At 49.1% G+C, this 26,478-nt stretch overlaps 1 protein-coding gene across 1 annotated transcript in view; it reads left to right on the top strand.

The window, feature by feature from the left end:
• The window catches only part of DDX47 (DEAD-box helicase 47), a 413,891-nt gene that overhangs the window by 113,310 nt on the left and 274,103 nt on the right, over positions 1-26,478 (top strand). Inside the window, exons 4-5 of the mRNA XM_069654450.1 lie at positions 3,588-3,659; positions 7,577-7,695. Coding sequence (XP_069510551.1) covers positions 3,588-3,659; positions 7,577-7,695 — 191 coding nt within the window. The remainder of the gene's footprint in view (positions 1-3,587; positions 3,660-7,576; positions 7,696-26,478) is intronic.

The raw sequence follows: 26,478 nt of genomic DNA, 5'->3' as shown, positions 1-26,478 counted from the left end.
TTTCCGAAGCAGCTGAAGCTGGGATACGATTATCATAAGATGAGGAATACGTGGGAGGAACATCCAATCGAAATAACGTTACAGTTGGTAAGTAACTTGTTATTCTAAGATGTCGCCCAGTCATTGGGGAATGCCGGAATTGCATGCCCTCACCTCAGTTATTTCAACATAACAATGGTTGAGAGATGCTGTCTGTCAGAGATTAGCTGACAGAACGTAGGCACCAATTACACATTAAGGTGGTGGTTTACGGAATCTGCTATTCACGAGGCACATTTTTGAGTAAATTATTCTCCTGCCTCTCCATTTTTTCAGCTGTCCCTTCTCACATCCTAGGTGTTTGGCTTTTTACTCAACCATTAACAGCTCCTGTCCATGCTTATCCATGCGGCCACTCCCACCATTGCTTCTGTCCATGCTTATCCCTGCGGCCACTCCCACCATTGCTTCTGTCCATGCTTATCCCTGCGGCCACTCCCACCATTGCTTCTGTCCATGCTTATCCCTGCGGCCACTCCCAGCATTGACTGGCTACTCCAGCCTAAATATATCTCCCGAATCATGTAATAACTTTGTGGCTTTTCTGGTGCTACAATTATTTTCTCAGAGCAGCCTTTTGAAAGTTAATGGCTTAATTGCAGTTGTAACTCTGCTAGTAGTGCAATAAAACGTCTTAAACAATTGTTTTCAACCACCTTATTTTTAAACCATAAGTGTCCTTGCATTTGTTCTTGAATTGAATTCCTATTAAAGACCGGCATTGGCAAAGCCAACGCATAGTGTTACAGACGTTACTGTCATTTGAAGAACTTAGAAAAGCCCACCTTGGATGTGCAAGGCTCCAACTCTTGGGTTTGGCCTGAACCAAATGTTTGGTAGACTGGCTGAGCAGCCAAGCTTAGTCGAGGAGGACTGTAGGAAGGAACAAAGAACTCTGAGCATACGCTTATTCAAGAAAACGCTAATACACTTAGTTATTTAAAAAATCGTAATTTAATGTATACAATGAGGCACACTGTTTATTATCAAGTTAAGTACTAAACACAGTAACACATGTAAAACACAGTTGAAAGATTCTTAAGGTATTAGACCATAGGTATAGAGGTATAGTAACTTTCAGAATAACTTGTATACAATAACACATTTCTTTGTAAAACCGTCTGAAAAATATATGCAAAATTTTCCAACTGATAATTTTTAACAACTTTGTTTCAACCTCCAACCATATTGTATGAGAGTCTCACAATGTTCAGAGTGGCACTAGGCCACCAGAGGTTGAGTTGAGCAGGATCCAGTGTTCAATGTTCAAAGGTTCAGCAGGCTCTCTTCTGGGTTTACAGGTAAGTGTAGTTAGGTTTTTCAAGCCATGGAGGCCTATGCGTTTCCTTGTGAGTTGCCTTAAGGGCCAGTGTCCCAAGGCAGGTGGAGAGTACAATGCGTTGCCTGCCCCAAGGTATCTCTATACCCTGGAGGGGTGCGAGATACAGCTATCTGCAACCCCCAATAATACAGGATCGACAAGCAAAGCCCCAGGTAAGTTTTACAGGGAAAAGGAAAGTACCTTTCAAATGAAGAACTTGCTGCAGGAGGGTTCCAGCGGAGAAGCGATCACAGGTTTCTCTGTCTTTGCGACAGAAGACTGGGACTTCGATGAATCTGCGACAACTCTCGTGCAGACGATGCCCAGCAACTGATCTTTTCGCTTCTGGCTTGTTGGCACCTTTTTTAGGCTCGATTGAAAGACTGATGTCGTGACGGTAGAGACCTCTCCTTTTGTCGGTCCCCTTCTCATGTGAGGGGACTTTGGGGAGCTGGATTGAGTCTCTACAGGTCAAGAAAGATGCCCACAAAGTTCCAGGCGGATTCGTTATTTGGGAGATGATGCACTGCACAGTGGCGAGGGACCCCGGCAATTGGTGAATTGCACGCCGTGGGGGTCGCAGCTCTTCCAGGGATGGGGCAAAATGCAGTTCATCAACGGGAAGTAGTTCCGTTCAGATCTTCCTGACGCTCAGAAGTGGATGTCGGGACAGCAGCGGTTACTCAGTGGGCTCTGGTGTTCGATGGAAGTGGTTGGCGTCTTCTTCCTTTGGGCTTCTGTTCCAGTGATCAACTGAGTTTCTGATCCAGGACTTCAGGATATATGCAGGAACACTGACTGAGCCCACCGATCATATCCCATGCAACATTCAAAACTTGAGGATGGCTGTCCAATGAGGACAGCCATTCTCCCAGTCAGACCGGTTTTCTCTCAGGCACTCTGCAGGACAAAGGACTGGGGTGGGGGGGGTGTTGAACCTCCCCACTTCCTGTCCTGCCAGTCACTCAAAAGTGGGCATTCAAAGGCAAACCCGACAAAGACAAAAGAAGTAGAGGAACCTCCCCCACTCAGGTAGGTAGAAGAAGACCTAAGAAAAGTACAAGTCCTCTTGCTCATGACTTAAGAAAATAGATCAACTATTTTGGGTCAACAGTGACCTTTTGTGTCCCTTACTGCAGCCGTGATGACAGCCTTCAATAAATGTTCACAAAAAAAGTCACCAGCCTGAAAAGAGGGACTTGTCACTGTAAACAAAGTTCCTGGAGTAGTGAGATCATGTATACCCTCAGCACTCAATATAAGGTGGGGGTGTGCTGATCTCACAAAAGCACGTACAGGTAGGATGCAAAACAGATGGCCAAGGGAAAATAAAGAAACATTACAATAAGTGCTCTAGGAGCTTCCAGTAACACTGCACAGAAACTGCTGTGTGCTACTTCAGTAAAATGTAGATGCCAGAAAAGGTGGAGGAAAGCATGAATCCACAACAATATGCCAAAAAAGAGGTAAAAAGATTCCCAAAATCAGAGTAAAAGAATGAGGGTGTGGAAAACGGATCCCTCTCGCTCTGTGTCCAGCAAAAAGTTCCAGGGCACTCGCAGGTGGAGAGAATTTCACTCAATAAGGAAAATCTACTCTAACACACAGTCACTGCCATCTGATGCCCAGTAGTCTCATCCTTTTCTAAGCTGTTGCTGTCTTAGAACAAGGACGTACGATTCTGGCATTGCCTGGCAAATCCCTTTCCCAAGCTGACTTGCAAGCTGAAACTGTTGGCTTTGCCACTGCTCCTTTTGTTTGATTTGCTTGCTTAGTGCTTTGGCCTCAGCTTGTATTATAGCCACGATTTATGTTTCTATTGTGCCAACGTAATGAAATGTTATAATTAGGTTCATTGTGTGTCACTGCTTACTGTTGATTGGGTTCCAATAGAAAACCTGAAATTGTTCTCAGTTTAGAAATGTGTGGAAAATTGTGTTTGCACAAGCTCTCGGACCGCTGGAGTAGGAATGGGGGCCATGGTTGGTCTTCTTATCTAGAACAGGCATACTATGCTTACTAGGATTAAGAGCATGAGAACACTGGTCCGTGAGCAAGATTTTTCTTTCTATTATCTATGAACTTTGCCTTTGCATGAACCCATGCTGGGGTGTCTATTGTGTTCGACTCTGAGCATCTCTGGAGGAGTGAGTGAGTGAGTGGAGGGAGGAAAATGTTAGAGCGATCTATGTCTGCTGCAACAATAACAACTTTTTGTCTCTTGCAGCTGTTGTGGTTGGTGGAATAGATATGATGTCTCAGTCCCTGGCCCTGGCCAAGAAGCCGCACGTTGTAATTGGTGAGACTCCCTAACTTCCACAAACTTTAGGTGCACTCTTTTTAATCTGCACCAAGACTTTTCCTTCTGTGGAGTTCCTTCATTGATTTCTCCTCTGTGACTATTCTGTCTTCTTGTTACCCACTGGTGCATGTCTTCCACTAATCTGTCCCCAAGCCATTCACATCAAGGACCAGTTGCTGCATACTGTCTACCATAGATATCCACCTACTCCATAGTGTCCCAGTACATCTTCTCAATAGTACCTTACTCATAGGGCAACACTACTGGTGTCACCATTGCCACACCAGATGGAGTATCCAAATAGCACCTTGTGCCCTGCACTAACCTTACACGAGCGCTTGCTACCTCAGCGTTGACACTATGTGCCTACCACCTGAGCCACTCACAAACAGCAATTGTTGGTGAGTGGCGAGTAACCCTGTCTACAGCCCTCAAACAGAAGAACACCTAAGCCTTTACCATCCAACTGGTTAATGCATCATAGCACGACTGACACTCGAGGCATTTTCTCTTGATGAAAATGCCATCTATGCTCTCAACACAACAGATAGAAACGGATCTTCACACCGTTCTCTGGTTATATCTGGTCTACATCTATCAGCACAATAGCAAAGCTGTCTTGCATCATCCCACCCTACCCTCCTCCCTTTCAGGGCTTCCAGAGTGCCAGGAGACCATAGGACTGTTGTGCAATATAAATACCACTAACATAAGGCATAGACTAGCGTCTTCCTTCACTATTTACTGTGCTTGGGCCAGGGACACACCTGGATGCGGCCTCATTAGAGACTCACTTAAAGCACATGGTGTCAGACATCCCCCCAGGCTGCTAGTATGTGATATTGTCAGCCTATTTCCCAACTCTTGCTCCCTAATATTGCAACTAGGGCAGGTAAGGTGACTCACTGTCTGTGCCTGTCATCCCTGCCTGTCACTGACTGGTTGGTATCAGCCTGTGAACCCCCACACTCTGGCTGTAGCTGGTACAGCCCAAGGTGAATACAGCCCTTCAGTAAATGATTTTCTGCAGAGAAATGCAATCATGCTTGTGCAGACTGAAATATTGAAATTTCTCTTCAGAACTACCTGAAAACCACAATGGCTCGTTCTAGATTTACTGAAATTCCCATGGTGGGATTGCTCACTTGATCCTAGTTGGTAGTAGATGCCCCACCTGTTTGTTAGTTTACCATCTACCACTATAATGCCTTTTCAGTGTTTTTTGCTTTTTTAAATGTGAATTAAGCTGTCATGATTGGCAAGTGAGTACATGACTAAGTCATTCATCTCTCTATTTCACTTACAGAGGCTAGAATGTGTTAAGGTTATTTCAGTTCGGTCGCCTTTCCTGTCTGGCCACCCACATTTTTTAAAATGTTTTTTATTTACAGTTTTAATAAATTGCTCAACTGAAAATGACAAAATTAAAAAAAAGTACAATTTCATATGAAAGATTAGAGAAAGTAAAATCATTACACTTCAAAAAAAAAAAGTTACAACCATCTTTTGTTTACACTGTGGGGACTCTGTTTAGTTCAAACCATGTTTAGAGAAGAGTTCAGCCAAAGGTATGATTATAGATAGTTGCTTTAGGTAGGCATTTGCATCAAAGGTTCTCCGGTTGATGGGAACTGGTCCCTCTGCTATCCGGCTCGTTTCTCACCCTCCCCTCCGCCTATGGCTCGTTTTTCTCCCTCCCCCTCTGGCTTGTTTCTCCCCCTCCCTGCCCTCCTCTGGCTCGGGTCTCCCCCTCCCTGCCCCTCTCTGGCTCGGTTCTCCGCCTCCCCTCTCTGACCTTACCGCTTGTTGAGATGGATTTTCATAATTAAACCTGTGAACAGATTTAGAGGCCACCCTTTTCTGGCGAACATGGAAAGGCACTAATATCTAGCCAAACGCTAATAGGATAGTGTGACTGAGCAGCAAGGCTTAGACTTGGGAGAGAGCAGTGAAGGGTTTTAGTTACATACATCACGCTTAATCACGCATGTTAAGCAGAATATATAAAACTACAGTTATTTATGTCCTGGACAAATCTTAACAATCACAGTTGAGTAAATGGCTGAACATACACTGCTGATATATATATATATATATATATATATATACATATTCACTTTTGGGGTGTTTTTGCTACATTGTTCCTACACTTTACTTTGAAACACAGTAGGATCAGCAATAGAACACTGAAGTATAGCAAAGTGAGCGAAGAAAACTAATAAACGAATTTGAGATGTAATAGGCTAAAATAAAGGAGTTATAATTATAAGGCTGTGTATTGTTTGAACCTTTTCCTTGGTAAGAGATGTGATCTAGTGCCAGATATTACCAGTCCCAAGAAAACCTTTTGCAAGAGGCTAGGAGTCTTTAAGGTAGTCTGAACAAGTGTTGTCAAAGCCAACAGGCACTTAGTGTTTTAAAAGTGAAAAACAATGGATGGAAGTTCGTTGGCAGTCCCTCTCGATGGCACCACCTTGGGGAAAGTCCTTGGGAGGCTCCTTGACCAGAACTCCAGCCACATTTGAGCAAGAGAGGTAGAGTAAGGACTTTATGCCTGATAAAGCCTATGGAGGGAGGTGGTGGAAATTGACCCCTCCACCCTTATTCAGATTTGCTGAAGGACCACTACAGAGGCTCCTGAAACAGCTGGGCCACTGTGCTTCATGTCAAACAGGGTCTAAGGGCTGCTGGTGCGGCGGTCACATTCGGCGTCTAAAATTTAGGTGTGGCTGATCAGCGGTTCTGCACTCTGGTGACATTGATCCTGACATCGGACACAGTTGGTACGATGAAGAAGGCACCACTACATTGTCGACTACATCAGAGGACCCCCCCCCCCAAGGCACGATGCTGGTGGAAATCTGCAATGGCCACAGGAATCGAATAATGGAAGTCGACCCTTGTGGTGAAAACTAAGAAGCTGGCTCTCCAACACCCCTCTTCGTGCTTTGAGAGATGCAACTGCAGTGAGAGGCCTTTTTGTTTCACAAGTCGAGGATCTATAGAGTCCCAAGTCCAAACTCGAGATGATGACCAATGCAAAGAGGTAGCCCACGAGGAACTGGTCAGCCCAAAGGATGGATCCAGAACACTTCAAAGGCAGTCAAGGTGTGGGCTCTCCAGCCGGGGTTGATGCTGGTTGTTCCCACTGGTCATGGGGTTGGAGCACTGATGAAAGCCTTCTGGAAATCGGTTAAGGATCTGTGTTTTGCCCGGCCATTTGAATTCAATACTGGATGGTTGCAACAGCGAATTCCGATTCTTCAGTGAGATGTTCCTCTTTGTTGGAATCCTCCTTTTATTCAGGATTCGTACTAGAGTCCCCCCACATTTCAGCCCTACCAATGGTAAGGATGTGCACCATTAAAGCTGGCATGACTTTGGTCAGAATGTGGACTGTGACAAGACGGTCCCAGCCCCTGCATCTGGCCACACATGCATACCACTGCTTTCCCCAGGAAAGCGGAGGCCTTACCAAGGAAAGGGCTTACTATATATGGCAAATCCAGCCCTGCGAGGGCAAGAAGGCAGCGAAAATATAAGCTGGCCAAAGGACAGGGGGATATCTCATGGCATGCACGTGCTAGAGTATATGGTACTCAAAAAAGCATTTTGGGTTGCAGTGACATGTGCATATCAATAGAAATCCTCCATCCGCAAAGGAAAAGGCAGGAAACAATAGAAGCAAACAAAAGGTTTAGGGGACCCAGAATGTTAGGGTGCCAGACCCACAGAAATGAAATTCTACACTAACCCTGAACCTATCTCTCCCATTTGTCTCGAACTCTCCTTACTACTTTTTTCCCCCTCTTCAGTACTCCTTTATCCGTCGGCCCCCACCTTTTCCTGCCTGGTTCTATCTGCGACTCCCTTTGCATAATATATGGGTTTGACAATCCCTTTTACTCTGGCAGCAACACCAGGACGCCTGATTGATCACCTGGAGAACACAAAAGGCTTCAGCCTGCGAGCCCTGAAGTACCTGGTGATGGACGAAGCTGACCGCATCCTGAACATGGACTTTGAGACTGAGGTGGGGGCAGAATCTCTCTATTTCTATGTCGTAATCATTCACTGTTTGTCATGTGATCTGTGCATTTGAAAGAGGGGGTGAGGGAGTTACTAGCCTGTTTAAAGTGTCTTCCTGGAGGTTGAACTAGGGACCATATAGGATTCATCCTATGATACTAATAGTGCTTTGGAACGTGGTAGCAACAGTACCAGTAACTCCTATTTACTCGCTCAATATAGGACGATGTTTTGGAGTACAATCGGGAAACCTTTATAAGGCACACTAATACGGATTGAACCATCTCTAGGTGCCAATCGGCTCAGCATGGACAGTGGAAACTAACAAAATGGCTGGATCTTAAAACCTTTTATGTTCTAAATTATTTGGCTGCTGTCCTGAGGCAGAGTGAGCTCATTTCAGATCAGATTGGCTGTTAGATTTTTTTCACAGTCCTCGGATGAAGTATTGAGGGGGAAACCCATGTGTTCACCAAGTTGGACAAAAACTCTCAACTGGAGACCTAGCAGAGCAGTTTGGCCTCACTAATAGCGGTGGGTGGGATAATGACTAGGAATAGTTGGGCCCAATAGGTTACAAAAGTAAAGACACTACAAAGATATACTGACATTTGTATACACTCATTATTAAAGCTACATAAAATGTGAATTGCTAGGCAATAAACAAGTGCAAAGCAGTAGATATCTAAAACAAGTGAAGTGCCTTAGTCAAGACCCTCCTATCCCTAAAACCAGTTTCCGGGTAACTACCTGGTGGCAGAATACACTACGCATAATCCTAAAGGAATGGGTGGGCAGCGATTCCTAGACCCAGGTAAGGTACCGACACCTAGTCCTAGAAGCACAATGCAATACCCTGGGCTGAAAAGTTTCCCTTACTACATCGAATACATTGTAGCACAGATAATCCTAACACAGGAGAACTATGCATATAGTATTACCTAGATGGAGGAGCATGGGGTTAACACACATAGGGCAGACCATACCAGTCACTTAACAAATTAGGGAACAATCTTGGGCCAATACACACAACACCACAGAAAATAAACGTGCACAGTAGCAACAATAGATACAAAATACCCAGTTCCCTCAGATGACGGGGAGTGAGCTACAGTGACTGTCAAGGCATCATGAATCAAGACACAACCGATTTCAAAATGAATAGGTTTATTAAAGCAAATTTCAGGATAGAACGCCTAACTTGCCCTATGCTAGGGTGGGTTGTCCCTACCTAAAGCTAAACAATGTATAGGGATGTCAATAACAAAAGAAATGATGATCAACGTAAAGTTCTGTGCTTCTTCCAGCTCGTAGCTTCCTTTTCAGCTTCCCTTCCCCAAGTTCAAGAAAGTTTCACCAAAAGTATCAAGATTACCTTTCTCAAGTTCAATATAACATAGTTCCACACAATCCTCGTTTGTTCACTTCCCCTGACCCTTTTCCTGGATTGCATCACCAGTACATTTTCAGTGCATCTCCTTGATATGTTTGATATACAGTCTCTTGAGGGTACACACTTCACAATACTTCTCTTCACTATTAACTTCCAACAAGAGCATCATCTGGTTGCCGTCCTTTTCATCAATTTATTTTTACCTGCTCAATAATGTCTTTGGCTTTCACAATTTAGGGCTCACTGGTCTAGGTACAGTTATCAGACCACACAGTCCACCCATCATAGGTAGCGCAGCCAGGAACCCTAGACTCTTCAGCCCACACAGGTTCTTATGCACCTGCCCACGTGCACAGATTCACCTTCATTTAGTTTCTCCTTATTGTCCTTGGCTTTATTGTATTCGTGATTTATATAGCACCCTTTCCCCATTTGCAGCAATACGCTTTGTGGTTGGAATGTCCTTGGTGTCTGCAGTCCATTTGGAGGAGGTACTAAGAGTATATATTAAAGATGCTTGTGTGCATTTTTGCCAGGTTAGGACTTGGGTGGGCCGGCTAAGCTCCAGTAAGTAGCCTGGAGGTCGGGCACGTGGGTGGGTGCTGTGGGTGGTTTAGGATAGAGTGCTAGTGCTGAAGATTCGATGTGGGCCCAGCAAGACATTTTGTTTCGTGGTTGTTGCTGTAAACTAATGAGGTTTTGAGGTACATCAGGGGTTTCTGTGGATGGCGATGTGTGCTGCTGCACCGGACTAGCATAGCGCTACCTGTATTCAGGGGGTAGGAAGTTCCAGATCAGCGCTTGAACGGAGAAAGGATGGGCCTAATCTGGAGGAGTTGTAATTTTGGACCACTTGGATAGATGCTGTGCGAGATCTGAGAGTCCTTGAGGGGTGGTAGTGAATGATTTTGTCTTGAAGGAACTCTGGGCCCGTGTTGTGGATGGGCCGGTGGGTGATGCACATGGCTTTAAAGGAAGTGCGTCAACCAATAGAGAGACAATGGAGGACTCTTAGTATAGGGCTGATGTGTTCTCTGGGAAGTAGGTTAATGAGCAGGTGGGCTGGCTGCAGCGTTTTGTATTCTTTGCAGTTTCCTCAGCTGAAACGCTGGTGCACCGAGGTAAAGGCAGTTTGCGTAGTCTAAGCAGGAGAGGATGATGGAGTTGATGGCAGAGAAACAGTGAGGATAGGTGAGGTAAGGGAAGATACGCCTGAGGATGCGTAGATGAAAGAAACAGGTTCTGGATACAGAATTGATGTGTTGGGAGATGGATAAATCTGTGTCCAGTGTACATCCATGTTTCACCGAGATGGAGGTTGGCGGTGCGTGGCCTAGGGATTGCAGCGAGGCAATCCCTAGGCCCCGCAGCAGCAACCTCCATCTCGGTGAAACACATTGGAGTGCTGTTTTCCCGCAGAAGATTTCAGTTTTCTCAGGATTGTGGATGATATGGTTGATAGTCATCAAGAAGTCCATATCCGTGTGGCATGATGACCGATCTGGATGGTTGGGGCCTGGCGATTTGTGGATTTTAAGGATGATCTGGGAGTCTGCATAGTTGTAGCAGGTAAGTTTGTGGGAGCTGATGAGTGTGGGCTTTACATTCCCCTGGCCTCTTCTGGTTAGCCTTTTGTCTTGGACATAACGTGTCATTGTTGGGTAAGAATTTGTAGAGTCCAACTGGTGTGGGACTTTACAAGACTTATCTCTTCGTATTCAGTAACGCACCTTCTAATATAGGCCTGTACTACACAAGTTGGTAGTGTGACTGAGCAGCCAGGCATATCATGAGAGGGGTAATGTGAGCTGTAGAGCTGTACAATGAAATTAGTAAATACAGTTCTGATGCTTGTTAATCTGCTTAGAATCACATGCTGTGCATATGGTCCGACATCCAGTGGTAACCGCGGAGTATTGCATCTCGTCTTTCGGAGGACCGAAAGGGGACATCGGCATAGGCGGGTCTGAAACACTATCCCTATCGTGACGTGTGTAGTATCCAAAATCCCTCAGGCGCCGAGGTCCCTCAGATTGTTTTTTTCCACCCAGATAACTGGTCGCCCTATAGCAGAGCTCTTCATGAGACATTGTTTATCTTACCGAATTGTCGGTTATTCCCCGTTAAGTCACTTCGCCCATCAAGAACATCTTTGACGAAGACTACGGGGGAATCGTCTACGGCTGTGGGTTCCGGCGCCTAAGATCTGGCGTTCGGACTTCCACGTGGTCGGGCCTTCTGGCCGGCCTACACAGTAGGGAGAGTGGGCTCGGGGTTTGCCATACTGGTATTATGTCTTTCCTCTTTTCCACTTCTTTCCTTTTTGGTCTGGTCACCCTTCCCTTCTGCTATGGAAAGGACTCTATTTAGATTCTGCCCTGTGTGTAGGGTCAGATATCCGTGGAAAGACGAGCACACGTCGTGTAACGCTTGTCTCCCCCTAGAGCATGACAAAAAGCGGTGTTCGGCGTGTAAACTCCGTAAACCTAAAACCCTTAAGGAGCGCCGGTTGAAGCGGTGGCCGCGTACGGAATGTCATGCGTGGAGCCTCCCTCCCCTGCCCAACACCAGCCGAAAGTGACGGGGGCACATCGGATGACCAAACATCCAACGCGGACGTTATAGACCTTGAGGCAGACTATTCTAGGGCCGCCACGCCCGTCCCCGACCTTTCCAGGCTCGACTCCAATCTTGCTACAGGGACCACACCCGGTGACGGGGGCGTACAATCGCACCACACAAAGCACACAACCCAAGCGCCCTCCTCGACGACTTCATCGAAGAAGGCGAAAGCGCCAACGGGTCCGCCGGAAACTTCGGCGGCGCCCAGGGATCGGTCTGATCCGAAGCCTTCCCCCGCATCCGCAACAGCGCATGCGACTGGGCATAAGAAACATAACAAGGGCGCTACTCCCCAAACTACACGCGCCGAAGTTTCAGAACAAGAAACTTCGATGGTTTCCAAGGCCCGTACAGGCCCGAAAACTACGAGTAGGCCTCTACCCGAGAAGCCATCCGCTGGCCCTTCTGGAGCCGCGGAAGACATTTTCACTGCCGACACATCATCGGAGGCGTTGTCTCCCGAAGATTTGGTGACTGTACGTAAGAGCATCAATAGGATTGCTACGGCGGTGGGCCTAGTACCGGTTCCGCCCACAGTTTTTTCCACTGATTGGGAAGACGATCCCGAAGACTCTTATGAAGAAAGCCAGGTACCCCTCTCAAGCACCCTTAGGAGATCCTCTCCACGCCTTAGGACGGAGAACACGGTTCCTACACAGCTAGGTCCATTTGGGTCATCCAAGTGGACCACGGAGCAATTCGAGGGGTGTATGGATCGGCTGGAGCAGTTTTTCAGGGTTTCTGATCAACCTCTGCCGAAAAAAGCTCGGGTAGACCCTAACCCTCAAACACAAGATGTCCAACACCTAGATGTCCAACACCAAGTTGACTATCAAGAAGATGTCCAGATGGACACGTATAGAGACGTCTATACAGAAGAAGAGGAGTCTTCTTTTCTGGACAACTATGGGGAAGATCAAGGAGCAACGGACAACTGAGAGGACACCCAGCAGGACGATCACAACTCTATCGTTTGCCTCGACTCTCCCCCATCCACCCCGATTCGACAAGCTTCTCCGGTGGATGATCTAATGGCTTTCAACAACATGTTGAAAAAAGCAGCGGAATTCTTTAAAATTGCCGCGCTTGAAGCCTTGGCCGAACAAGATTTCGCAGAGGACATTATTAATGAAAAGCCTCTGGCAAGCCAGTCTATCCTCTCTTGAGCTCTGTAAAGAGACGGCTGGCCCCTTCCTTACTCGCACCCGCTCAGACTAGGGCTGTGAACCCAAGGGTCGAAAAACTTTTCCGACTCTCCCCAACCGACCCGCTTTATATGAAAGGACATGCAATCCCAGACTCGCTGGTGGTGACCAACACTCGCAAGAGAGCAGGGGTTCCCCTTGCCAAGGGAGAGTCACCCCCGGATAAGGAGTCCAAAAGGTTGTATGCCTTAGGCAAACGGGTTACGTCGGCGGCGGCGGCCTATACCGTCCGGATTGCCAATAACACGACGTTACTAGCAAGCTATGTCGACGCACAATGGAACTTACTCCAGGAAGGCCTTCAAGAGGTTCCGGAACCAACCAGAGCCAAGCTTCTCGCCATTGTCTCGGAGGGCAAACTTGCCAATCAGTATGTGGTAAAGAATACCGTGGACACCGCAGAGACAGCAGGCTGGTCTCTCGCACAGGGAACTCTCCTAAAGAGGCAGGCGTGGCTGCGCACGTCAAGGCTTCAGGCCTGAGACCCAGGCATCCATTATCAACAAACCCATCGAAGAGGCCAACCTCTTCGGGAAGGCGGTAGACGATGCGTTGGAGACAGCCAAGAAGGAGCACAAGACTATTAAGTCGCTGCACCAAATTTCCCAGAAACCCTCTTCACAGCGAGGCAGTAATTCTCGGCGGTCCTTTCGAGGACAAGCCTGCGCCGCTCAAAACAATTTCGGCACAGGCAACTTCAAGTCAACCGGCTGCAATCCCCACTTGCTACCCCCAGAGGGGTCAGAAGCACGGAAAGAATGGAGGCAGAGGCTCCAATTCCAGAGTAGCGTCAACTTCGGGTCAGAAATGACCACCAAGTCCAGGTCCCCTCCCATGTCTCCCCGGTCGGGGGGCGATTAACATCTTTCTTCAAGGCATGGGAGGGGATAACTTCAGACCAGTGGGGTCTTAAAGACGGTCGCCCACGGTTACTGCGTGGAATTCACCCGACCGCCACAGTTCAGACTGCCGAAACATCGACGCCTTTCACCGGAACATCTGCAGATCCTTATCCAAGAGGTGGAAACGCTGCTGGGAAAGGACGCCATAGAAGCCGTCCCGATTCTTCAGCTAAACGAGGGTATCTATTCAGTGTACTTCCATGTACCCAAAAAGGATCTCACCATGCGTCCTGTTCTAGACCTGCGCCCAGCGAACAAGTTCATAAAGCCCCAGAAGTTTTGCATGGTAACGCTGCAAGAGGTGATCCCATTGCTAAAATAGGGGGACTTCATGACAACATTGGATATGAAAGATGCATACTTTCATATTTCAATGCTGCCAGCGCACAGAAAATTCCTAGTGTTTGTGATTCAGGACAAACACTACCAGTTCAAGGTACTCCCCTTCGGCATAGCCTCTGCGCCCAAGGGTGTTTACCAAGGTCCTGGCAGTGGCAGCGGCACACCTGCGCAGACTTTCAGTTCCAGTTTACCCTTACCTCGACGATTGGCTCATCACGGGGTACTCGTTCGACGTTTGTTTTTCGAACACCCAAAAAACAGTAAACCTACTTTTCAGCCTGGGATTTTCTATCAACGAAAAGAAATCCAGCTTAGTCCCCAGCCAAGTAAGAGTTCCTGGGGGCTCTGATTCGTACGGAAGACGGTCTAGTCTTCTCTTCCAGCGAGAGGGTTCAGAACATGCTCTCTCAGGTTCCTCAGTATGTAGCCAGTCGAGAGGTGACGGAACGCAAAGCTATGCGTTTGCTAGGAATTATGGTGTCATGCATATACTTGGTTCCCCACGTGCGGCTGCGCATGCGTCCCATGCAGGAGTGGCTCAACAGCCATTGGTGTCAGGCCAGCGGACAATGGGAAGATCTGTTAGTTGTCTCGCCAGACCTCGTTCTCTCTCTCTGCAGTGGTGGTCGAGGGAGAACCTCTTGAAGGGGAAAACCTTCACCACCCCTGCAGTGGAAGCCACTCTCACTACAGACGCATCTCTCACGGGGTGGGGGGCTCACCTGCTTCAACAGACAGCGCACGGAGTGTGGTCTCCTCAGGTAGCGTCCAACCATATAAACCTACTGGAGCTACTAGCAGTGTTCAAAGCACTGAAAGCCTTTCAGGAGCAACTGCAAGGGAAGACGGTGCTGGTCTTAACCGACAGCACAACAGCAATGTATTACCTGAACAAACCGGGGGGCACTCGCTCTCCAGGGCTATCCAAGCTGCCCCAGAACATTTGGATATGGGCTCTCAAACACAAGATGTTCCTGATATCCCAACATGTTCCAGGGGAACTCAATCTTCTGGCAGACTTACTCGGCAGAGATTTGCCTCTGTGAGAAGAGTATGAATGGCGACTGCACGAAGACATTGTATCCAACGTCTTCGCAGAATGGGGGTTTCCAGAGATCGACCTGTTCGCTACTCAGGAGAACGCCCAATGCCAAGATTACGCCTCCAGGTACCCCCAGAACCGATCCAAAGGGAACGGTCTCTGGATAACTTGGTCGGGAAAATTTGTCTACGCTCCCCCCCCCCCCCCGACTCCCCTTGTGAACAAGATGGTATACAAGATGCACCAGGAACCAGTCACCATGATTCTGGTGGCTCCCATGTGGGCCCACCAACCTTGGTTCGCGCACCTGATGGAAATTTCCCTCTCCCCACCAGTCAAGCTGCCCTGCCCGTACAACATGTTGTCTCAGGACAGTGGGGAGAGACTGCACTTATGCCCACAAATGCTGAACTTAGCAGCCTGGCTCCTGAGGTCATAGAGTTTGGACATCTGCAACTCCCTCAAAGATGCATGGACATACTGAGGGAGGCAAGAAAGCCTAACACACGTTATTGCTATGCCAGCAAATGGAAACGTTTTGTCATCTGGTGCAGTTCCAAAGGCGTCAATCCCACCGATTGCTCGCCTTCACACATTGTGTTGTATCTAACTCATCTTTTGGACGCTGGGTTAGTCTACAATTCCTTAAAGGTTCACCTAGCGGCGTTGTCAGCCTACACCACGTCACAGCAGAAGGTGTTGTGGTGGAAAATAACTGTGATTGGGGGGGCGTGGCTTGGACGCCATGTGAAAGGACGTGCCTGAACGGGAGCTCCCGCTGATCCGAACATTATCCGGCTGAATCCGCGCAACGGCCGCTACGATGTGGCATAGACGGTGATGACTGTAAATGCGAAGCTCGGCTGCACATGTGGATGCATTTTCACACGGGATTGTGCAGCGCTTGTGTACTCAGGAGCCGCGAGAAGTTTTGGTGCCGGAGCTTCGCCGGCAGACAAAATGGCTGCCGTCGCCTGATGTTGGGACAAAGGATCGGGGACCGGGATTCTGGAGGCGATTCCCTCAGTTCACGTTCAGCACGATCCAGCGAGAGCAAGCCTGACTGGAGGTAGCCGAAACTGTGTGGCGACGGGGGGACATAGTGCCCCCAGGCCTGGGGCCTAAGCGAGATCGAAGGGACGCTCCTGATCGAAGATATGTCGAGCAAGCTCCTGAGGGCGAAGAATAAACAGCCCACGCTCGACGAATTTGCCAAGACGTCGCCTGGCACCGAGGGGACCAGGAGCAAAGAGAAGGCCCAGCCCAAGGAGATGGCCACAGGAGGAACGAACCAGGAGGTCCTGGCAGCGATCGCAGATCTGAAGGCGACATGGGAGACCAAACTCCAACTTGCGGTGGCCGAACTGAAAACTGCGATCGAACTACAGGTCGGGGCGGTACAGGAGGACGTGAACCTCCTGAGGCAAGATGTGCGAACCCTGGCCGAGCGCACAGAGACCCTGGAGAAGGAGATGGGCCCGACTGTGGCGGAATGCACCGCGCACAAACGAGAGATCCATGCCCTGGTGCAGAGGGTAGGCAACCTGGAAAGCAGGGCTGAAGAGGCAGAAGGTCGGGCCCGCAGAAACAACATCCGGATTGTGGGCCTACCGGAGGGAGCTGAGGGCCAGAATCCCACAGATTTTATTGAGACCTTGCTGCTGCAGGAGATCACCGGAGGTGCCCTAACGCAGGGATTTGCAGTGGAGAGGGCACATAGGGCCCTGATCAGAAGGCCACCGCCGGGTAATCCGCCCAGGCCCGTGATCGCCAAGATCCTCAACTACAAAGACCGGGAGAAGATTCTGGAACATTTTCGTAAAGGGGGCACCATACGGCGAGGGGAGGCAACCATCACTGCTTACCCCGACTACACTCTACAAGTGCAGCGCAGTCGGATGAACTTTGGGGCGGTCAAAAGGCGCCTGCGGACGGCCGGTTTCAAGTATATGTTACTCTACCCAGCCAAACTTAAGGTCTTCTTCAAGGCTAAGACGCTGTTTTTCGACACCCCTGAGGAGGCCGTGGAATGGCTCGATGCGCAGAACTGCCCTGAGGAGCCCGATAAGCAGATGGCGGACGGAGCAGGGAGAGTTAAGTGAAACAGTGGGCCCGGCTGACTTTGAACATTTGGACTGGAATATAGTCTTTGCCACTTTGTGATGGGGATGCACTTTTTAACTGTTTCGAACATGGTCCGCGAGCGCGGATATAGATGTGTAGGGGGCATCCGAGGGCCGTTTTATTCGTACCCCAGTGTGTGTTTAGATTAGTCACTGTGTCGGGTTCTCTACACGGGCTTCCGGGGAGAACCGGACACGGGGATGCCTGAGATCCAGGGATGGAGCTGGGCAGTTGGTTGGGTTAGGGGGGTGGGGGGTGTTAGTTGTTATGTGAGCCTGGGGAAGAAACTGAGAAGGGAAGTAGTCGGGACTGGGGGGAGGCGATCAGACCAGAGGGGGAAGTGGGAGCTACGGATAAATCATGGGAGACCTTAAGGTATTGACATGGAATGTTAGAGGGTTGAATAGCTACCTGAAGCGTAATAAGGTCATGTTGTATTTGAAGAGGCAGAGGATAGACGTGGCCTTGTTACAGGAGACGCATTTGACACGGGATAAACTTGAAATGGTGCAGAGAAAATGGAGGGGGACAGTGGTGGGATCCACATTCTCTGCGTATGCCAGGGGTGTGCTGGTTTGGGTTGCACCACATGTCCCGTTCAAGCTCTTGGGGGAGGTTGTGGAGTCGGACGGGCGGCTGGCCATGGTTCGGGGGATTGTGGAAGGTAGAGTTGTCTGTATCATAAACACTTATGCGCCCAACCAGGACACAGCGACTTACTTTAAGACACTGTGCGCGAGACTCGGTGAAGGGATGGGGAGCACAGTAATCTTGGGTGGAGACTTTAATTGTGTGCTTAACCCCAGGGAGGACAGGTCGGACGACAAAATGGTTAGGCCCAGCCCAGCGGCCAAGGTATTGCAGTCGCTGCTAACGGATCTAGGCCTGGTAGACGTGTGGAGAGCGAGACACCCGGGTGGGAGGCAGTATTCGCACTATTCGGCTCCGCACCAACTGCACACGAGGCTCGACTACTTTTTTGCCACTCCAGACATTCTTACAGTGTGTGAACAGATTGACTACAGGGCGAGGGTCCTCTCGGACCACTCGCCCCTAATCATGCAATGGCGGCTGCGCCCCCCCACGTGCACGGATTCCAACATGGCGCCTTCGGGCGGAAGCGCTACGGGATCCGGTATTCAAGGAGGACATGAGGGAGGAGATATTCGCGTACTTTGAGTCGAACACAGGGAGTGTCAAGTCGGCTGGTACTTTGTGGGAGGCTTTTAAGGTGGTGATGAGGGGAGTTGCTATCGCGAAGTCCAAGGGATTAATGGGCGGAATCCTGACCGACCTGCGAGAGGCCGAGATCGAGCTGGAAAAAGAATTGGAGAAGGGTGGGACGGATATGGAAGTAGCTACTGAGCTGCAGCAGCGGTGCTCTGGGCATTGGGACAGACTTTGTAACCTGAATTATACGAAGTACATTGAGAGGTTGCATGCGGGTGGGGACAAGACAGGCAGGCTCCTCGCTTGGCTATATAAGAGCGAAACCCCTAGGGCTCCGATCCGATCGGTCATCACCGAAGGGGGTGCGGAGATCGACACGCAAGAAGGGGTAAATGGGGCATTCGCAGAATACTACCAAACATTGTATGAAGATCGGGAAGGGGGGAGCCGAGAGGAGATAGATGAAGTACTCGGGGATATAGGCCTGCCCAGAATCAGCGATGAAGAGCGAGAGGAGATGGATGCTCCGATCACTCTGGAAGAGCTCAGAGAGATAGTGCGACAGCTGCCCACTTGCAAGGCCCCGGGGGCGGACGGGTTCCCCAGTGAGTTTTATAAGGCGTATGGGGAGGAGGTACTCCCACCCATGCTGGACATGTTTAATGAGGCGTTTGAGCTGGGACAGCTACCAGAATCACTCAGGGAAGCGGTCATAGTGCCACTCCCCAAGCACAATACACCGGGACACGGTTGCGGCTCCTATCGACCCTTGTCGATGCTGAACCAGGACAGCAAGATCCTAACAGCTGTCTTGGCGGCTAGAATGAGGAGAGTGATAGGCAAGCTGATTCACCCTGACCAGACGGGCTATGTCCCGGACAGGAACATTACCCACAACCATAGACGCCTACACAGAGTGGTCGAATGGGGATGTAGCAAGGACGGCGAAATGGCGATAGTGGCGCTGGATGCGGTCAAGGCGTTCGACTCTGTTCGTTGGCCGTGGCTGTTGGCGGCACTGGATCACTTCGGAATGGGGCCAGGGTACAGGAGGTGGGCCGAATTATTATACAGCGCGCCTCTAGCCAGAGTTCGTACGGGGGCAGTAGTGTCGGACAGGTGGCAGTTAGGTAGAGGCACCAGGCAGGGATGTCCTTGGTCCCCAATGTTGTACATCCTGGCCCTTGAGCCCTTGGCAATTTACCTCCGGCAACAGTATGACCCGGTGGGCATAGAGGTGGGGGGGGAGAGCCATCTGATATCCCTGTATGCCGACGATATGCTGTTGTACCTCCAATACCCTGAAGAGAACTTGCAATATGTCTTGGAGGTGATGGAGAGGTTTGCTTGGCTTTCTGGCATAGCGGTCAACCCTCGGAAATCCACTCTGTTCCCGCTGGGCGGCTATGTGGGGATACCGGCTGAGAGGTTGCCAGTATTGCGGATCCCATGGGCGACAAGCACCTTTCGGTACCTTGGCATAGACGTATACCACACGACCGGGGAGGAACACAGGCACAATACTGAATTGGCAGTGGGGAGGATTGAGAAGTGCATGAGGTTTTGGGAGAAACTACCCTTAGCGATGATGGGCCGGGGTGCTATGCTTAAGATGGTCGTGCTACCTAGGCTGCTGCATTATTTCAATAACATTCCATACATGATACCCAAGGGGTTTTTTGCTAGACTACATAGGGTATGTAGAGATTTCTTATGGCAGGGCACGCGTAACAGGGTCGCATTGTGGAAATTGCAGAATGCTTATGAGAAAGGCGGCGTGAGGCTGCCGAACTTTGAGGCCTACTACGTGGCAGCGCAGCTGCAGTACGTGGCCAAGTGGCTTTCGGACGATGAAACCCCGGAACACAGACTGTTGGGAAAGGACTGCTCCCCCTTCTACCTGCGAGAGATTATTTGGGTATCCAGCACATGGATGAGGGGGCGTCCTAAGATGCTAGCGTTGGGCAGGAACATGTGGCGAAGAGCCTGCCGGATGATGGGGGATCCCTTGCCGTGCATGCCGCAGCTGCCGCTGGTGGCCTTGGCAAGGGAAGACGGACAGCTTGGGGCCATCCTGCGAACATACTGGGAGTCAGTGGGGCTGGTCACTTTGGGTGACATTTGGCAGGATGGGGCCTTGGCGGAGTTCGCAGATCTAGAGGCGGGGGCGGGGCTGCACACGGGGCAATACATGACGTTCCACAGAGTGATCAGGGAGGTCCGGAGCACTTGGCCCGAGACCGTATTGGCAGACGAGCCGGATGCGACGCTGGAGATTATGTATGACGCATCCGAGGGCGGGCATGAGGTCTCCAGGCTGTACGATATGCTGATGGCAAAGGTTGGGAAGGATTTGGGGTACCTGAGGTTGGAATGGGAAACAGAGATGGGGGCCCCGATGGCGGATGGGCAGTGGGAGCGCGCCCTGGGGTACCACAAAAAAGTATCGAGGAATGCCAGGTTTAAACAGATAAAACTATATATCACGCATAGGGCATACATGACCCCCCTGAGAATTTCCAGATTTCGAGACACTGGGCGCCAGGCGTGTCCCAAGTGTAACACAGAGAACGCTGATATGATTCACATGTTCTGGGCCTGCCCTGTGATTGCAACCTACTGGAGTGAAGTAGCGCAGAAGCTGGCAGGGAGGGGCATTGTACTTAAGATAGATTCGGCCTGGGCCTGTTTGCTTGGAGGGTACCCCAGGGCGCGCAAGCTTCGGCACGTGGAGAAGCTTAAAGATTTGGCTTATGTACTCGCCAAACGCAGAATAGCCATGGGATGGAAGAATTGTCAGAGGCCACGGGTGGAGGTATGGTGGCGTGACCTCCAGAAATGGGCTGCCGCCGAGACGACAGCATGGTGGGAGGCCAGCAGGGCGGGAGGGGAGGAAGAGGTGAGCTCCCTCACGGCATGGAAGGTGCTATTGGCTGAACTGTTTAGTACGGGGTCGACCTCGGCTGGATCTGAGAGCGACGGAACCCCACCACACGGAACGGACAATGATGGTGGACACCCTGCAGGCTCATAGGGGGGAGGGAAGGGGATTGTTAAGTTAATTCTGTTCTGTTTTTTCTTTCTTTTCTTTTTCATATCTGTTGTTTGGCCTTTGTTGTGGCTTGATGTGTTCTATTTATGTTCTGTTGCACTGTGTGGTCGTTCTAAAATAAAATACATTTTAAAATGAAGAAAAAAAAAAAAAAAAAAACTGTGATTAAAGCCTTTATGGAAGGGGTTAAAAGAATTTATCCCCCCATCACTCACCCAGCCCCTGGGTGGGACCTAAATGTGGTTTAACTAGGCTCATGGGACCCCCTTTTGAGCCTATGCGTAAAGCTAGTCTGAAAGACCTGACCTACAAGACAGCCTTTCTGGTAGCTATCACTTCTATCAGAAGAGTTAGCGAACTACAGGCCCTCTCAGTTTTGGACCCCTTTGTTACAGTCCACAAAGATAAGGTAGTTCTGCGCACACATCCCAGATTTGCGGCGAAATTTATTTCGAAGCTCCATGTGAACCAGTCTATCAAACTACCCACGTTCTTCCAGAGACCTACTAACATGGCCGAAAGAAGCCTTCACACAGTAGATGTGCACAGGGCAGTCATGTTCTACATGTTCTACAGGGATAGAACTAAATCACTGAGGAAAACTAAACAATTCTTTGTTTCAGTGGCAGCTGGTAGAGAAGGGACCCTGTCTCTAAATCAGCAATATCAAGGTGGATTGTCAAATGCATCACACTGTTACACTCTTGCAAAGGGAGAACTGCCCTTCAAGCCTAGAGCACATTCTACTCAAGGCACTGGGGCATCCATAGCATTCATTGCAAATGTTCCCCTAGAATCCATTTGCAAAGCGGCAACCTGGAGTTCTGTACACACCTTTACAAAACACTATTGCCTAGACACTCATTCTAGGTCTGATTCTCAGGTGGGGCAAGAATACTAAGACATCTTTTTTCTACTGTTCCTTCTCACAACCTACCTCCAACTCCGGGTACTGCTCGCTAGTCTATGCACAGCATGTGATGCTAAGCAGATTAACAGGCATCAGAAGACATGCATTACTTACCGTGAAAGCATTTCTGATGACTGTATCTGCTTAGATTCACATGCGCCCTCCCTGCCTCCCCGCTCTGGGTGGAAGGAACTTAGACTTCTTACTACTTTCTCTCTTCATGTACTCACTCACTATAGCCTTGGGCTCCCTCATGGCAGAAAAAATACAATCGGAGGGACCTCGGCGCGTGAGGGATTTTGGGTACTACACACGTCACGATAGGGATAGTGTTTCTGACACGCCTATGCCGACGTCCCCTTTCGGTCCCCCGAAAGACGAGATCAATACTCCGCGGTTACCACTGGATGTCGGACCATATGCACAGCATGTGAATCTAAGCAGATACAATCATCAGAAATGCTTTTATGGTAAGTAATGCATGTCGTATCCAAGTAAACACTTAAACACTTAAACTTATAGCATACATATTTAATTATAGATACACAAGGATAGTTACAGACAAAAAGCTGAAACTAAAAGTAACATTAATCCCAAAGTTAGGATTCAGTTCAACAAGAGCAATAAAGGAGGTGCGTAAACATTTCTTATGTTATTCATGTTCCAGCACACTGACTGATGTCATTTGAGGTCAGTAACAACACTTATTTGTGATCACCATTACAATCTTGAGTTTCAAGGAGGGAACAGTTAGTTAGATCAGAACATACTTTGTAAGTAGTAAAACAGATTCTCCCAGAACTGGTTTCACTCAGGCACACCTAGATACAAAGTACAGGGAAGTTTCAGGACCCTCCCTCACTTCCTGCCTTTCCAGACACATTGTAGCCTGGGAAGGCTTCAGGGATGAAGCCCGCCAAAGGCAAAATGCACAAAGGACTCAACCCCGATTCAAACAGAGTAAAAGCCCAGAAGGAACTAACTGACAAGAAAGAAGACTGGGGCCATATGGGGAAAATGGTCGCCCTTGGGTGCTGTACTGCAGCTGTGAAATCATTCTGCAGATACGTGGCGCAAGGTAGTAAAAAAGAAACTGTCTCCAGCCATTCAAGTTAGTAACAGAATGTTACATGAGAAGAAGGATAAGGAGTTACTACGTAACCCCCCCAGCACTCCACATAGAGTGGTGTGTGCTGGACCCACAAAAGAAAAGGTACGCAAGACAGTAGTCGTCTTACTATTCTCGGGAACAGTAGTTCACCCAAGAAAATGTAGTTAAACATTAAGGGAAGTCCAAGGGACTTTTCAGTGGCACTGCATAAAAGGTGCTGGGTGTCGCAATGCAAAAAGCAGATGCCTATGGAGTTTACCAGATTACATTAAATAGTAAGAAACACAAAAATCCCAGTCAGAAAAACACATGAGACAGTGAGGGAAAAGTCCCACTCACTCTGGAGGTAGAATTAAAAAGCCCTGAGTCCAGAAAAAGAGCTGATGGTCTCTAAGGTTAAAGGGAATTGGCACAAAAATGAAGATTCTCCCTAACCGTCACACACCTTGCCAGTCTCTGGCCCTGCCGCACTGTATTCATTTATAAAGTTCACTTAAGGGTGGTCTTTTCCATGCCCCAACTTGCTATTGCACTCTTTCACACTAGCAATCTTTTTCGTAGGTTGATTTTACTTGGGTACTTTCCCTTTTGACTTTTCATCAGCTACTAATGTTGTCCATCGTTTTAGTCAGTTCGAGAATCAATGTGCTTGGTTTCAGCTTTCCATTCATTTCGGTATTCAATACGTGTAGTTTAAGATTTTCCTTCAGTTTGGTATTCAATATACTTCAGCTTGTTTTGAGTTTTCATTCATACGGCATTGTGCGACTTACACGCAGCCCACTAGGTGTTCCCTGGCCTTTGAGTGACACTCACCAGTGATCAGCGTTCCGCTCCTGCTGCTTCCTTTGTTTTCTAGGGCAGTGGGCCGTCCTCTGCGAGCCCCACTCTTTAATGATCTTGTCAGGACTGGTGGAGGGGGTGATGAGCTCTTTAAAAATAGAGAACATTTCCTTAGATTTAGAGTTGGCATTGGTGATCCGTAGATTGAAGGAGTCCAACCTAGCATTGAATATAGCTTTATTGTATAGCGATGATAGCCTTTTGAATTCTTCCATAGTGGAATCACTGGACTTTGACTGCCATTTGGCTAGAGCGAGGTGTTTGCTAGTACGAAGGGCTAGTAGATCTTCCGCGAACCTTGATATGCATGGATTTTTTTTCTCCTTTTTGGCTTCATTCGGGGCTATGGTGTCAATGGCTCTAGTGAGAGTAGATGTCAGCGAGGGAGCTAGGGTCGCTTACGAAGGGGGTGGGGGGGGAGGTTTGAGTTCTGGGACATCCAGGTTGGGAAGGAGGTTGTCCTGGGTTATTTTTTTGGAGCTTCTGACCTTGGCTGGTGGAGCATAGAAGAGTACTTTAGAGGTAGGTTCGAGGGAACAGTGAATTGGATGCAATTGTGATCCGTCCACGGGTAGGCCGAGTTAGCGGTGATGGTGGATGAGCAGTTGAGGTCTGCCACCCAATCAAGGGTGCAGCCTTTGGAATGAGTTGGGCATGTAACTTTTTGGGAGAAACCTAGTTGTTTAAGTTTCTTGGCTAGGGCTGAAGCCGCTTTATCCTTGGGAGCACTAAGACCTAGGTTGAAATCTCTGAGTAAGATCGTTTACGTGGAGCTTTTTAAGTTGTTTCCTAGAACATGGAGGAGGTGCCCTTGCAAATCGGGGGCTGTTCCAGGAGGCCTATAAGTGACTTTTACATTTATAGTACACTTAGGGGACCGGGACAGTTTGGCTGAGAGGAGGTCGGCGTTGCCTTCCCTGGGGTGTCCGCACAGCCTAATGGGGAGGGCCTCCTTGGATATAAGGGCTACACCTCCACCTTTAGATGGCGGTCGGTCCTGTCGCGGGATGGAATATCCCTGGGGGAGAGCGAGAGAGATGGCTGGGCTGGAAGCCTCATGGAGCCAGGTTTCGGTGATGGCAAGTAGGTCTAGATTGTGAGTGGTAATGAGGTTGTTAATCTCGAGAGCGTGGGCGGGGAGAGAACGAGCGTTAATGAGAGCACATTTAAGAGCCTGGTTGGGACTGTTCTGTTTAGGGATGTTAATGTTAAAGGACATGTCCCGCGCACTATTACCACCGAAGTGGTCCTCTGGCGGCTCTGAAAAAGGGGAGGAGAGGGAGTGGGTTAATGGGAATAAGCTGGAAAAGTGCAAGAGAGCAGTGATGTGCTGTTGGCAGCCTCAGGCCGGTGGGTCCGTTGGCTGGGCTTGGGGTGTTTTATGGTCCGTAGTCGTTGTGTGCTGTTGTGCAAGTCTTTGTGGTTTGTTTTGTTGTTGCATTGTTGTGAAGTTTGTGCGGATTGCTGCGTTTTAGGCTTGTGGTTGTGTTTGGTTATAGTTTGAGAGGTGTATGCAGAGGGATGGAATTGTTAGCTGGTTAGTTGGCATAGTTGGATGGAGGTGGGGTGTGGAGAGCTGGCAGAGCAGCAGTGGGTGGTGGCTGGGGTGGAGGAGTTTGGCGCTAAGAGGTGTGAGTGTGCAAGTACACTCGGTGAGGGGCACCGGGGGCAGGGGGTGGCCGTTGAGATGGAGCTTGCTGGTCGTGCAGGAACTTGGGCGTGGTGCTATGTGATGGGCATACGAGAGCCTAATCTGATGTTTCTCCTGACACTGGGGTTCGGAAGGCTGGGCTGCAGTGAGTGATTGGTGCGTGCCTAGAGAGCCTAGAGCCTAGGTGGGTTTGAGAGCCTGGATGTGCAGTGAGGTAGGTAAAAGGGGCAGAGTTGGCTGAACTTGTGGGTTGAGGGGTAGTGTGGGGGGAGAGGTGTGTGTGTGTTGATGGGCAGCATTATGGCTGAGTCGGTGTGCCAAAATGTGGCTGTGGTAAGTGCTAATGCAAAGAGGAGGTGCTGAACGAAGGTGGTGCAGGGTGTGTGTTATATAGGCTTGTAGGCAGACATGGATAGCTTG

This window comes from Ambystoma mexicanum, chromosome 3q, assembly GCF_040938575.1.
Source record: "Ambystoma mexicanum isolate Mex_15411 chromosome 3q, UKY_AmexF1_1, whole genome shotgun sequence".
In the NCBI taxonomy this organism is placed as follows: domain Eukaryota; kingdom Metazoa; phylum Chordata; class Amphibia; order Caudata; family Ambystomatidae; genus Ambystoma; species Ambystoma mexicanum.
Note: the sequence above shows the minus strand (reverse complement) of the source record. Positions and strands in the feature narration are given on the sequence as shown.